Source organism: Procambarus clarkii, chromosome 71, assembly GCF_040958095.1.
Source record: "Procambarus clarkii isolate CNS0578487 chromosome 71, FALCON_Pclarkii_2.0, whole genome shotgun sequence".
Taxonomy (NCBI): Eukaryota; Metazoa; Arthropoda; class Malacostraca; order Decapoda; family Cambaridae; genus Procambarus; species Procambarus clarkii.
The window spans coordinates 2,626,077-2,640,720 of NC_091220.1; the positions used below are offsets into that span (position 1 = coordinate 2,626,077).

Sequence of the window (14,644 nt, forward strand, 5' to 3'; positions counted from 1 at the left end):
ACACCCGGCACACCTCCAGGAGGACCTTCACCACCCGGGCCGGGCCGAGCTCCGCCGCCCAGTGGAGGGGAGTCCTGCCAGTGTGGTCCTGCTGGTGGCCGTCAAACACCTGGGGGATGTTGCCCAGAAGACGTCCAGCATCTCCCTCCATGATCCACCGTAGCAATGCTTAATAATCTGCTTCACACTCTGTCCAACACTCTCGCTGTAACAGTCAGTAATATTTTTGTTGTAACTACCATATACAAACATGATTAATTTTTACACGAGAATAATAACCATAAAAATTCTGATTAACAGAGATAATAAAAATTGGATTACTTTCATTATTGATCATTGCTATTAGAACCGGTGTGAAATATTGGTTTAAACCTTACGAGGTAATACACATGTCATGGCTGGATCACTTGATACCAACTCCAGAGGTGAGTGGCAGCCAGAGTTATGAACAGTGGCCGCCAGAGTTATGAACAGTGGCCGCCAGAGTTATGAACAGTGGCCGCCAGAGTTAAGAACAGCGGCCGCCAGAGTTAAGAACAGCGGCACTTTATAAGTAAGACTCTGTAGCACTGCTTTAGAGTCAGTGCAGATCACTCTACCGTTAGTGCTTCGTTCAAGGAATCTTAACGCCATAACAGTGGCAGTTAGCTCCGCTTGTGTTGAAGAGGCAAAGTTCTCAATACGGGCTTTTCCTTCTTTTCTGCGTTGTAAAGCATTATTCCTATTTAAAGTGTATGCTGCACCAGCTCTGCCATTGTCAGAGGTAGATGACCCATCAGTGTAGATTTGATCTAACTAATCTTCGACTTGTTTATAGACTTTCTCCAGATAATTGTGCCTCTTTTCTTGAGTTATCATGTTAGACTTTTTCGTTGCCATTTCATTGATGATGATTCTGCATGAGTCATCCACTCTGAGAGGTAACCTCTCTACAGGCATGAGCTCACGGGCTTGTTCAAGCAGGTGAAGTTCTTCCAGGTAGCAGACTGATCTCTGATGCCATTTCATGCATCAGTTTCCCCCTGAAAGTAGCACAGAACTCAGTTTTATCTTTTCAATATCATTATAATAGGGATCTCTGGCTATCTTGATTGCAAGCCTAGCATTTTTTGTTACACACCCCCAGGAAGCAGCCCGTAGCAGCTGTAACTCCCAGGTACTTATTTACTGTTAGGTCAACAGGAGCATCCGGGTGAAAGAAACTGCTCATTTGTTTCCGCTTCCACCGTGGATCGAACCCGTAACCTCAGGACTAAGAATCCAAAGCGCTGTCCACTCAGCTGTCAGGCCCCTCCCAGAGTCCATCACCTGCACGGGTCGTCCCAGGCAGGAATGTCCACGTCACTCCCTCCACCAGACCACCAACTTCCGGAGAGGCAAATGGGTGAGAAGGGGAGGAGGAGGCAAGGCAAACAAGAGGGGAAAATGGGGAACCAACTGGGATGAAGAAATGGGAGGAATTAGACATTCTTAACGGTTTGCAACGGAAGCTAGATGCCTCCACAAGAGTACTTACCACTAAAAGCAGCGTGGGTGTCCCAGCATCAGGGTGGGGAAGAGGCAGCGTGGGTGTCCCAGCATCAGGGTGGGGGCGAGGCAGCGTGGGTGTCCCAGCATCAGGGTGGGGGCGAGGCAGCGTGGGTGTCCCAGCAGCAGGGTGGGGGCGAGGCAGCGTGGGTGTCCCAGCAGCAGGGTGGGGGCGAAGCTGCTTCTTCAGCCACCACTCCTCACGGCCACGACCTGCCAGCCTCGCCACGTCCAGAGGTGTGTGTCCATCCATTCCCCTGGCGTGAAGGTCGAGGCCGGCCGCCACCAAGCACTGTGTTGCCTCCAGACCTCCGCCCGTCACTGCCTTGTGTAGTGCTGTCTCCCTGCGCTTGTCTACAGCGTGACGGTCACACCCGGCAGCTGTCAGCAACACCTGCACAACACCTGTGTGGTTACAATTGGCAGCACAGTGCAGTGGTGACCAACCATAGTCGTTTCGAGAGTCAGGGTCAGCGCCGGCACCAAGTAGCGTCACCACACACGACTTATGACCATTCTGCGCTGCCACATGTAGTGCGGTCAAACCTGTAACACCGGTTATGTTGAGGCTTACATACAACATACACAAACATGCTTAGAACATTATAATACAACATACTGCAGCATGTGTTGTGGTTCTCACCATCATCATCCCTGGCCTGCAGGTCAGCCTGGGCGCTGAGCAGCTGCCTCACCATCTGGTCATGACCGTTGTAAGCCGCCCAGTGTAAAGGTGTGTAGGAGGACTCCCCTAAACCCTCCACGGGGAGTCCCGCCGCCAGCAGGTGAGGCACCAGGTGAGTGTGACCCCTCTTAGCCGCCAACCTCAACATGCAGCATGGATCCTCATCATAAGGGTCACCGTCCGTGACGGAGGTGTCAGCACCCTGGGCGAGGGCGGCCAACACCAGCACCTCGTCACCACGTTCGACTCCCGCCATCAGGGCCTGCAGGATGACAATAGTCACTGATAACGGCGCAGGAACAACAAAGTTTATAAAAGGGAAGGGGGAACTATCAGGGGAAAGCGCCAAGCCATTACGACTATGTAGCACTGGGAGGGGGTCAGGATTTGGGAAGGTATGGGGGGGGAGAGTAATGATGCTCAATAACTTGGATGGTCGGAGATTGAACACAGACCTGCATGAAGCAAGACCGTCGCCCTACCGTCCAGCCCAAGTGGTTGGGTAACGGTGTAGGAGATAAAGAGATTAACCAATTAAACACATTACCATTAATCAACAACCTAACGACAAACTTCATGACTCGAGCCAAAGAAATAAAGCAACCTAGACAATAATAACCTTGACAGCCAGTTAACAGTTACATTAAAAGCTCGTCCAGTCTACGACCACCTTAAGCAACAACCACCAACCAAGTGGCCACTTTATGCATCAGACCAGTCAGCAACAGTCAAAGTCAGCAACAGTCAAAGTCAGCAACAGTCAAAGTCAGCAACAGTCAAAGTCAGCAACAGTCAAAGTCAGCAACAGTCAAAGTCAGCAACAGTCAAAGTCAGCAACAGTCAAAGTCAGCAACAGTCAAAGTCAGCAACAGTCAAAGTCAGCAACAGTCAAAGTCAGCAACAGTCAAAGTCAGCAACAGTCAAAGTCAGCAACAGTCAAAGTCAGCAACAGTCAAAGTCAGCAACAGTCAAAGTCAGCAACAGTCAAAGTCAGCAACAGTCAAAGTCAGCAACAGTCAAAGTCAGCAACAGTCAAAGTCAGCAACAGTCAAAGCGGAGCATCACATGGCTACTATAGTCCAGGCGGAGCATCACATGGCTACTGAAGTCCAGGCGGGAGCATCACATGGCTACTGTAGTCCAGGCGGGGCATCACATGGCTACTGTAGTCCAGGCGGAGCATCACATGGCTACTGTAGTCCAGGCGGAGCATCACATGGCTACTGTAGTCCAGGCGGAGCATCACATGGCTACTGTAGTCCAGGCGGGGCATCACATGGCTACTGTAGTCCAGGCGGAGCATCACATGGCTACTGTATTCCAGGCGGGGCATCACATGGCTACTGTAGTCCAGACGGGGCATCACATGGCTACTGTAGTCCAGGCGGAGCATCACATGGCTACTGTAGTCCAGGCGGAGCATCACATGGCTACTGTAATCTAGGCGGAGCATCACATGGCTACTGTAGTCCAGGCGGAGCATCACATGGCTACTGTAGTCCAGGTGGAGCATCACATGGCTACTGTAGTCCAGGCGGGGCATCACATGGCTACTGTAGTCCAGGTGGAGCATCACATGGCTACTGTAGTCCAGGCGGAGCATCACATGGCTACTGTAGTCCAGGCGGAGCATCACATGGCTACTGTAGTCCAGGCAGGGCATCACATGGCTACTGTAGTCCAGGCGGGGCATCACATGGCTACTGTAGTCCAGGCGGAGCATCACATGGCTACTGTAGTCCAGGTGGAGCATCACATGGCTACTGTAGTCCAGGCGGGGCATCACATGGCTACTGTAGTCCAGGCGGAGCATCACATGGCTACTGTAGTCCAGGTGGAGCATCACATGGCTACTGTGGTCCAGGCGGAGCATCACATGGCTACTGTAGTCCAGGCGGAGCATCACATGGCTACTATAGTCCAGGCGGAGCATCACATGGCTACTGTAGTCCAGGCGGAGCATCACATGGCTACTGTAATCTAGGCGGAGCGTCACATGGCTACTGTAGTCCAGGCGGAGCATCACATGGCTACTGTAGTCCAGGTGGAGCATCACATGACTACTGTAGTCCAGGCGGGGCATCACATGGCTACTGTAGTCCAGGCGGAGCATCACATGGGTACTGTAGTCCAGGCGGAGCATCACATGGGTACTGTAGTCCAGGCGGAGCATCACATGGCTACTGTAGTCCAGGCGGAGCATCACATGGCTACTGTAGTCCAGGCGGGGCATCACATAGCTACTGTAGTCCAGGCGGGGCATCACATGGCTACTGTAGTCCAGGCGGAGCATCACATGGCTACTGTAGTCCAGGCGGAGCATCACATGGCTACTGTAATCTAGGCGGAGCATCACATGGCTACTGTAGTCCAGGCGGAGCATCACATGGCTACTGTAGTCCAGGCGGGGCATCACATGGCTACTGAAGTCCAGGCGGAGCATCACATGACTACTGTAGTCCAGGCGGAGCATCACATGGCTACTGTAGTCCAGGCGGAGCATCACAAGGCTACTGTAGTCCAGGCGGAGCATCACATGGCTACTGTAGTCCAGGCGGAGCATCACATGGCTACTGTAATCTAGACGGAGCATCACATGGCTACTGTAGTCCAGGCGGAGCATCACATGGCTACTGTAGTTCAGGCGGAGCATCACATGGGTACTGTAGTCCAGGCGGAGCATCACATGGCTACTGTAGTCCAGGCGGAGCATCACATGGCTACTGTAGTCCAGGCGGAGCATCACATGGCTACTGTAGTCCAGGCGGGGCATCACATGGCTACTGTAGTCCAGGCGGGGCATCACATGGCTACTGTAGTCCAGGCGGAGCATCACATGGCTACTGTAGTCCAGGTGGAGCATCACATGGCTACTGTAGTCCAGACGGAGCATCACATAGCTACTGTAATCTAGGCGGAGCATCACATGGCTACTGTAGTCCAGGCGGAGCATCACATGGCTACTGTAGTCCAGGCGGAGCATCACATGGCTACTGTAGTCCAGGCGGAGCATCACATGGCTACTGTAGTCCAGGCGGAGCATCACATGGCTACTGTAATCTAGGCGGAGCATCACATGGCTACTGTAGTCCAGGCGGAGCATCACATGGCTACTGTAGTCCAGGTGGAGCATCACATGGCTACTGTAGTCCAGGCGGGGCATCACATGGCTACTGTAGTCCAGGTGGAGCCTCACACGGCTACTGTAGTCCAGGCGGAGCATCACATGGCTACTGTAGTCCAGGCGGAGCATCACATGGCTACTGTAGTCCAGGCAGGGCATCACATGGCTACTATAGTCCAGGTGGAGCATCACATGGCTACTGTAGTCCAGGCGGGGCATCACATGGCTACTGTAGTCCAGGTGGAGCATCACATGGCTACTGTAATCTAGGCGGAGCATCACATGGCTACTGTAGTCCAGGCGGAGCATCACATGGCTACTGTAGTCCAGGTGGAGCATCACATGGCTACTGTAGTCCAGGTGGAGCATCACATGGCTACTGTAGTCCAGGTGGAGCATCACATGGCTACTGTAATCTAGGCGGAGCATCACATGGCTACTGTAGTCCAGGCGGAGCATCACATGGCTACTATAGTCCCGGCGGAGCATCACATGGCTACTGTAGTACAGGCGAAGCATCACATGGCTACTGTAATCTAGGCGGAGCATCACATGGCTACTGTAGTCCAGGCGGAGCATCACATGGCTACTGTAGTCCAGGTGGAGCATCACATGGCTACTGTAGTCCAGGCGGGGCATCACATGGCTACTGTAGTCCAGGTGGAGCATCACATGGCTACTGTAGTCCAGGCGGAGCATCACATGGCTACTGTAGTCCAGGCGGAGCATCACATGGCTACTGTAGTCCAGGCAGGGCATCACATGGCTACTGTAGTCCAGGCGGGGCATCACATGGCTACTGTAGTCCAGGTGGAGCATCACATGGCTACTGTAGTCCAGGTGGAGCATCACATGGCTACTGTAGTCCAGGCGGGGCATCACATGGCTACTGTAGTCCAGGCGGAGCATCACATGGCTACTGTAGTCCAGGTGGAGCATCACATGGCTACTGTAGTCCAGGCGGAGCATCACATGGCTACTGTAGTCCAGGCGGAGCATCACATGGCTACTATAGTCCAGGCGGAGCATCACATGGCTACTGTAGTCCAGGCGGAGCATCACATGGCTACTGTAATCTAGGCGGAGCATCACATGGCTACTGTAGTCCAGGCGGAGCATCACATGGCTACTGTAGTCCAGGCGGAGCATCACATGGCTACTGTAGTCCAGGTGGAGCATCACATGGCTACTGTAGTCCAGGCGGGGCATCACATGGCTACTGTAGTCCAGGCGGAGCATCACATGGCTACTGTAGTCCAGGCGGAGCATCACATGGCTACTGAAGTCCAGGCGGAGCATCACATGGCTACTGTTGTCCAGGCGGAGCATCACATGGCTACTGTAGTACAGGCGGAACATCACATGGCTACCGTAGTCCAGGCGGGGCATCACATGGCTACTGTAGTCCAGGCGGAGCATCACATGGCTACTGTAGTCCAGGCGGAGCATCACATGGCTACTGTAATCTAGGCGGAGCATCACATGGCTATTGTAGTCCAGGCGGAGCATCACATGGCTACTGTTGTCCAGGCGGGGCATCACATGGCTACTGTAGTCCAGGCGGAGCATCACATGGCTACTGTAGTCCAGGCGGAGCATCACGTGGCTACTGTAGTCCAGGCGGAGCATCACATGGCTACTGTAGTCCAGGCGGAGCATCACATGGCTACTGTAGTCCAGGCGGAGCATCACATGGCTACTGTAATCTAGGCGGAGCATCACATGGCTACTGTAGTCCAGGCGGAGCATCACATGGCTACTGTTGTCCAGGCGGAGCATCACATGGCTACTGTAGTCCAGGCGGAGCATCACATGGCTACTGTAGTCCAGGCGGAGCATCACATGGCTACTGTAGTCCAGGCGGAGCATCACATGGCTACTGTAGTCCAGGCGGGGCATCACATGGCTACTGTAGTCCAGGCGGGGCATCACATGGCTACTGTAGTCCAGTCGGAGCATCACATGGCTACTGTAGTCCAGGTGGAGCATCACATGGCTACTGTAGTCCAGACGGAGCATCACATGGCTACTGTAATCTAGGCGGAGCATCACATGGCTACTGTAGTCCAGGCGGAGCATCACATGGCTACTGTAGTCCAGGCGGAGCATCACATGGCTACTGTAGTCCAGGCGGAGCATCACATGGCTACTGTAATCGAGGCGGAGCATCACATGGCTACTGTAGTCCAGGCGGAGCATCACATTTTGCACTATACAAATGGAGATCTGCTCCTCAACTTGAAGTTCTGCTCCACACTTGCACTTTACTCTACACTCGGATTTCACCTTATTATCTTCTTCAGATGCTTCAGAAGAAGTTAGTGAACTTCCTTCACTATCTTCTCCCATACAAACCTGTAAATCCACTATCAATCTATAATAACATGTCTTCCTAATAACGCAGAAATAATGAAATATATATTTCCATTAATATTGCTATCGGACATCACACTCCGCGCCGGTCTCACTGAGATGGGTCCTCCCCCATTTCCGGGTGAGTCCACGCTGAAATCAACCTCCTAGGCACGCCCTGAGACAACGCCCCATCAGTGGCCCACTAATCCCAGACAGTATGTGCTGCTCTCGCCTCCAGCATGTTAACTTACCTCTAACTCCTTATATCTGTGCACTATCTTAATAAAATATCTACTCTATATTTATATACACTCTTTACGATCGCTGAACACACCATCAAACACTGGTAAACATTCTATCAATCAATTAAATGAGCTTACTGCAGAATTCTAGGACATGACGACACCTGCCCTCTGACGCTCCAACATAGCATCAGTCTTCGTTATCTTGAGATGATTTCGGGGCTTAGCATCCCCGCGGCCCGGTCCTCTACCAGGCCTCCTTTTTGTTACACACACCCCAGGAAGCAGCTCTCTAACTCCCAGGTACCTGTTTACTGCTAGATAACAGAGGCATCAGGGTGAAAGAAACATTTTGGCCATTTGTCTCCGCCTCCACCTGGGATCGAACCCGTAACCTCAGGACTACGAATTCCCAAGCGCTGTCCACTCAGCTGTCAGGCGCCCTCAAATTTTGTTGTCCAACAAAAATCCTTTAGGACTGCCTCTCAAATCTTCTTTCAGTCCTGACTTGAGCACACAAAGTGGCCTGGCAGGCTTCACACAGAAACACCTGCTTACTTCCCTCCACACAAAGGAATATCACATTAGATTCCACACAGGCACGACCACCCTCTCGGCTTCAGGTTCAAGAGGGTGGTCGAGAGGGCTTCACGACGTCGCTAACAGCTCCCTCACACGTGATAACAAGTAGCCTCCACTTAATCACAAATCCGGGAACTATATTCTTCCTTCTTTCAGATCAGCGACGTAAGTCCATTCCTGAAGACTGTGACACACGTTACGACCTCCGCCTGCATCACGTCATGACAAAAAATGTCAACATCTCATTCCGTCTAACTTCTATCAAACGCTCATCCTCTGCTTGTATTGTTTTAAGTCACTCACTGACGTCAAGTTAATAAACTGCCTTCCCTGACCTTGTAATCTGTGGTGAGGTGTGCAGAATAACTCTCACCTGGTAGACTCGCTTCACCAGGCTACCTGGCGTTCAGTAGTCCAGGCGGGGGTGGATATGGTACTGTAGTCCAGGCTGGGGTGGACATGGTTACTGTAGTCCAGGCTGGGGTGGACATGGTTACTGTAGTCCAGGCGGGGGTGGATATGGTTACTGTAGTCCAGGCGGGGGTGGATATGGTTACTGTAGTCCAGGCGGGGGTGGATATGGTACTGTAGTCCAGGCGGGGGTGGACATGGTTACTGTAGTCCAGGCGGGGGTGGACATGGTTACTGTAGTCCAGGCGGGGGTGGACATGGTTACTCTAGTCCAGGCGGGGCAGGACATGGTTACTGTAGTCCAGGCGGGGCAGGACATGGTTACTGTAGTCCAGGCGGGGGTGGACATGGTTACTGTAGTCCAGGCGGGGGTGGACATGGTTGCTGTAGTCCAGGCGGGGGTGGACATGGTTACTGTAGTCCAGGCGGGGGTGGACATGGTTACTGTAGTCCAGGCGGGGCAGGACATGGTTACTGTAGTCCAGGCGGGGGTGGACATGGTTACTGTAGTCCAGGCGGGGCAGGACATGGTTACTGTAGTCCAGGCGGGGCAGGACATGGTTACTGTAGTCCAGGCGGGGGTTGACATGGTTACTGTAGTCCAGGCGGGGGTGGACATGGTTACTGTAGTCCAGGCGGGGGTGGACATGGGTACTGTAGTCCAGGCAGGGCAGGACATGGTTACTGTAGTCCAGGCGGGGATGGACATGGTTACTGTAGTCCAGGCGGGGGTGGACATGGTTACTGTAGTCCAGGCGGGGGTGGACATGGTTACTGTAGTCCAGGCGGGGCAGGACATAGTTACTGTAGTCCAGGCGGGGGTGGACATGGTTACTGTAGTCCAGGCGGGGGTGGACATGGTTACTGTAGTCCAGGCGGGGATGGACATGGTTACTGTAGTCCAGGCGGGGGTGGACATGGTTACTCTAGTCCAGGCGGGGGTGGACATGGTTACTGTAGTCCAAGGGGGGGGTGGACATGGTTACTCTTGTCCAGGCGGGGCAGGACATGGTTACTGTAGTCCAGGCGGGGGTGGTCATGGTTACTGTAGTCCAGGCGGGGGTGGACATGGTTGCTGTAGTCCAGGCGGGGGTGGACATGGTTACTGTAGTCCAGGCGGGGGTGGACATGGTTACTGTAGTCCAGGCGGGGCAGGACATGGTTACTGTAGTCCAGGCGGGGGTGGACATGGTTACTGTAGTCCAGGCGGGGCAGGACATGGTTACTGTAGTCCAGGCGGGGCAGGACATGGTTACTGTAGTCCAGGCGGGGGTTGACATGGTTACTGTAGTCCAGGCGGGGGTGGACATGGTTACTGTAGTCCAGGCGGGGGTGGACATGGGTACTGTAGTCCAGGCAGGGCAGGACATGGTTACTGTAGTCCAGGCGGGGATGGACATGGTTACTGTAGTCCAGGCGGGGGTGGACATGGTTACTGTAGTCCAGGCGGGGGTGGACATGGTTACTGTAGTCCAGGCGGGGCAGGACATAGTTACTGTAGTCCAGGCGGGGGTGGACATGGTTACTGTAGTCCAGGCGGGGGTGGACATGGTTACTGTAGTCCAGGCGGGGGTGGACATGGTTACTGTAGTCCAGGCGGGGGTGGACATGGTTACTCTAGTCCAGGCGGGGGTGGACATGGTTACTGTAGTCCAGGCGGGGGTGGACATGGTTACTCTAGTCCAGGCGGGCCAGGACATGGTTACTGTAGTCCAGGCGGGGCAGGACATGGTTACTGTAGTCCAGGCAGGGGTGGACATGGTTACTGTAGTCCAGGCGGGGGTGGACATGGTTGCTGTAGTCCAGGCGGGGGTGGACATGGTTACTGTAGTCCAGGCGGGGGTGGACATGGTTACTGTAGTCCAGGCGGGGCAGGACATGGTTACTGTAGTCCAGGCGGGGGTGGACATGGTTACTGTAGTCCAGGCGGGGCAGGACATGGTTACTGTAGTCCAGGCGGGGCAGGACATGGTTACTGTAGTCCAGGCGGGGGTTGACATGGTTACTGTAGTCCAGGCGGGGGTGGACATGGTTACTGTAGTCCAGGCGGGGGTGGACATGGGTACTGTAGTCCAGGCAGGGCAGGACATGGTTACTGTAGTCCAGGCGGGGATGGACATGGTTACTGTAGTCCAGGCGGGGGTGGACATGGTTACTGTAGTCCAGGCGGGGGTGGACATGGTTACTGTAGTCCAGGCGGGGCAGGACATGGTTACTGTAGTCCAGGCGGGGCAGGACATGGTTACTGTAGTCCAGGCGGGGGTGGACATGGTTACTGTAGTACAGGCGGGGGTGGACATGGTTACTGTAGTACAGGCGGGGGTGGACATGGTTACTGTAGTCCAGGCGGGGGTGGACATGGTTACTGTAGTCCAGGCGGGGGTGGACATGGTTACTGTAGTCCAGGCGGGGGTGGACATGGTTACTGTAGTCCAGGCGGGGGTGGACATGGTTACTGTAGTCCAGGCGGGGGTGGACATGGTACTGTAGTCCAAGCGGGGCAGGACATGGTTACTGAAGTCCAGGCGGGGATGGACATGGTTACTGTAGTCCAGGCGGGGGTGGACATGGTTACTGTAGTCCAGGCGGGGCAGGACATGGTTACTGTAGTCCAGGCGGGGGTGGACATGGTTACTGTAGTACAGGCGGGGTTGGACATAGTTACTGTAGTCCAGGCGGGGGTGGACATGGTTACTGTAGTCCAGGCGGGGCAGGACATGGTTACTGTAGTCCAGGCGGGGGTGGACATGGTTACTGTAGTCCAGGCGGGGGTGGACATAGTTACTGTAGTCCAGGCGGGGCAGGACATGGTTACTGTAGTCCAGGCGGGGGTGGACATGGTTACTGTAGTCCAGGCGGGGCAGGACATGGTTACTGTAGTCCAGGCGGGGGTGGACATGGTTACTGTAGTCCAGGCGGGGGTGGACATGGTTACTGTAGTCCAGGCGGGGCAGGACATGGTTACTGTAGTCCAGGCGGGGCAGGACATGGTTACTGTAGTCCAGGCGGGGGGTGGACATGGTTACTGTAGTCCAGGCGGGGCCGGACATGGTTACTGTAGTACAGGCGGGGGTGGACATGGTTACTGTAGTCCAGGCGGGGGTGGACATAGTTACTGTAGTCCAGGCGGGGGTGGACATGGTTACTGTAGTCCAGGCGGGGCAGGACATGGTTACTGTAGTCCAGGCGGGGCAGGACATGGTTACTGTAGTCCAGGCGGGGGTGGACATGGTTACTGTAGTCCAGGCGGGGGTGGACATGGTTACTGTAGTCCAAACGGGGGTGGACATGGTTACTCTAGTCCAGGCGGGGCAGGACATGGTTACTGTAGTCCAGGCGGGGCAGGACATGGTTACTGTAGTCCAGGCGGGGGTGGACATGGTTACTGTAGTCCAGGCGAGGGTGGACATGGTTGCTGTAGTCCAGGCGGGGGTGGACATGGTTACTGTAGTCCAGGCGGGGGTGGACATGGTTACTGTAGTCCAGGCGGGGCAGGACATGGTTACTGTAGTCCAGGCGGGGGTGGACATGGTTACTGTAGTCCAGGCGGGGCAGGACATGGTTACTGTAGTCCAGGCGGGGCAGGACATGGTTACTGTAGTCCAGGCGGGGGTTGACATGGTTACTGTAGTCCAGGCGGGGGTGGACATGGTTACTGTAGACCAGGCGGGGGTGGACATGGGTACTGTAGTCCAGGCAGTGCAGGACATGGTTACTGTAGTCCAGGCGGGGATGGACATGGTTACTGTAGTCCAGGCGGGGGTGGACATGGTTACTGTAGTCCAGGCGGGGGTGGACATGGTTACTGTAGTCCAGGCGGGGCAGGACATAGTTACTGTAGTCCAGGCGGGGGTGGACATGGTTACTGTAGTCCAGGCGGAAGTGGACATGGTTACTGTAGTCCAGGCGGGGATGGACATGGTTACTGTAGTCCAGGCGGGGGTGGACATGGTTACTGTAGTCCAGGCGGGGGTGGACATGGTTACTGTAGTCCAAGGGGGGGTGGACATGGTTACTCTTGTCCAGGCGGGGCAGGACATGGTTACTGTAGTCCAGGCGGGGGTGGTCATGGTTACTGTAGTCCAGGCGGGGGTGGACATGGTTGCTGTAGTCCAGGCGGGGGTGGACATGGTTACTGTAGTCCAGGCGGGGGTGGACATGGTTACTGTAGTCCAGGCGGGGCAGGACATGGTTACTGTAGTCCAGGCGGGGGTGGACATGGTTACTGTAGTCCAGGCGGGGCAGGACATGGTTACTGTAGTCCAGGCGGGGCAGGACATGGTTACTGTAGTCCAGGCGGGGGTTGACATGGTTACTGTAGTCCAGGCGGGGGTGGACATGGTTACTGTAGTCCAGGCGGGGGTGGACATGGGTACTGTAGTCCAGGCAGGGCAGGACATGGTTACTGTAGTCCAGGCGGGGATGGACATGGTTACTGTAGTCCAGGCGGGGGTGGACATGGTTACTGTAGTCCAGGCGGGGGTGGACATGGTTACTGTAGTCCAGGCGGGGCAGGACATAGTTACTGTAGTCCAGGCGGGGGTGGACATGGTTACTGTAGTCCAGGCGGGGGTGGACATGGTTACTGTAGTCCAGGCGGGGGTGGACATGGTTACTGTAGTCCAGGCGGGGGTGGACATGGTTACTCTAGTCCAGGCGGGGGTGGACATGGTTACTGTAGTCCAGGCGGGGGTGGACATGGTTACTCTAGTCCAGGCGGGCCAGGACATGGTTACTGTAGTCCAGGCGGGGCAGGACATGGTTACTGTAGTCCAGGCAGGGGTGGACATGGTTACTGTAGTCCAGGCGGGGGTGGACATGGTTGCTGTAGTCCAGGCGGGGGTGGACATGGTTACTGTAGTCCAGGCGGGGGTGGACATGGTTACTGTAGTCCAGGCGGGGCAGGACATGGTTACTGTAGTCCAGGCGGGGGTGGACATGGTTACTGTAGTCCAGGCGGGGCAGGACATGGTTACTGTAGTCCAGGCGGGGCAGGACATGGTTACTGTAGTCCAGGCGGGGGTTGACATGGTTACTGTAGTCCAGGCGGGGATTGACATGGTTACTGTAGTCCAGGCGGGGGTGGACATGGTTACTGTAGTCCAGGCAGGGCAGGACATGGTTACTGTAGTCCAGGCGGGGATGGACATGGTTACTGTAGTCCAGGCGGGGGTGGACATGGTTACTGTAGTCCAGGCGGGGGTGGACATGGTTACTGTAGTCCAGGCGGGGCAGGACATGGTTACTGTAGTCCAGGCGGGGCAGGACATGGTTACTGTAGTACAGGCGGGGTTGGACATAGTTACTGTAGTCCAGGCGGGGGTGGACATGGTTACTGTAGTCCAGGCGGGGCAGGACATGGTTACTGTAGTCCAGGCGGGGGTGGACATGGTTACTGTAGTCCAGGCGGGGGTGGACATAGTTACTGTAGTCCAGGCGGGGCAGGACATGGTTACTGTAGTCCAGGCGGGGGTGGACATGGTTACTGTAGTCCAGGCGGGGCAGGACATGGTTACTGTAGTCCAGGCGGGGGTGGACATGGTTACTGTAGTCCAGGCGGGGGTGGACATGGTTACTGTAGTCCAGGCGGGGCAGGACATGGTTACTGTAGTCCAGGCGGGGCAGGACATGGTTACTGTAGTCCAGGCGGGGGGTGGACATGGTTACTGTAGTCCAGGCGGGGCCGGACATGGTTACTGTAGTACAGGCGGGGGTGGA

At 55.1% G+C, this 14,644-nt stretch overlaps 1 protein-coding gene across 1 annotated transcript in view; it reads right to left on the reverse strand.

Moving 5' to 3' along the window:
- Nucleotides 1–14,644, reverse strand: part of LOC123766487 (uncharacterized) — a 131,478-nt gene that overhangs the window by 61,578 nt on the left and 55,256 nt on the right. The window contains exons 3-5 of the mRNA XM_069311920.1: nt 2,171–2,474; nt 1,309–2,073; nt 1–168 (exon numbers count right to left, since the gene is read on the reverse strand). The exon at nt 1–168 is cut by the window's left edge and continues 104 nt beyond it. Coding sequence (XP_069168021.1) covers nt 1–168; nt 1,309–2,073; nt 2,171–2,474 — 1,237 coding nt within the window. The remainder of the gene's footprint in view (nt 169–1,308; nt 2,074–2,170; nt 2,475–14,644) is intronic.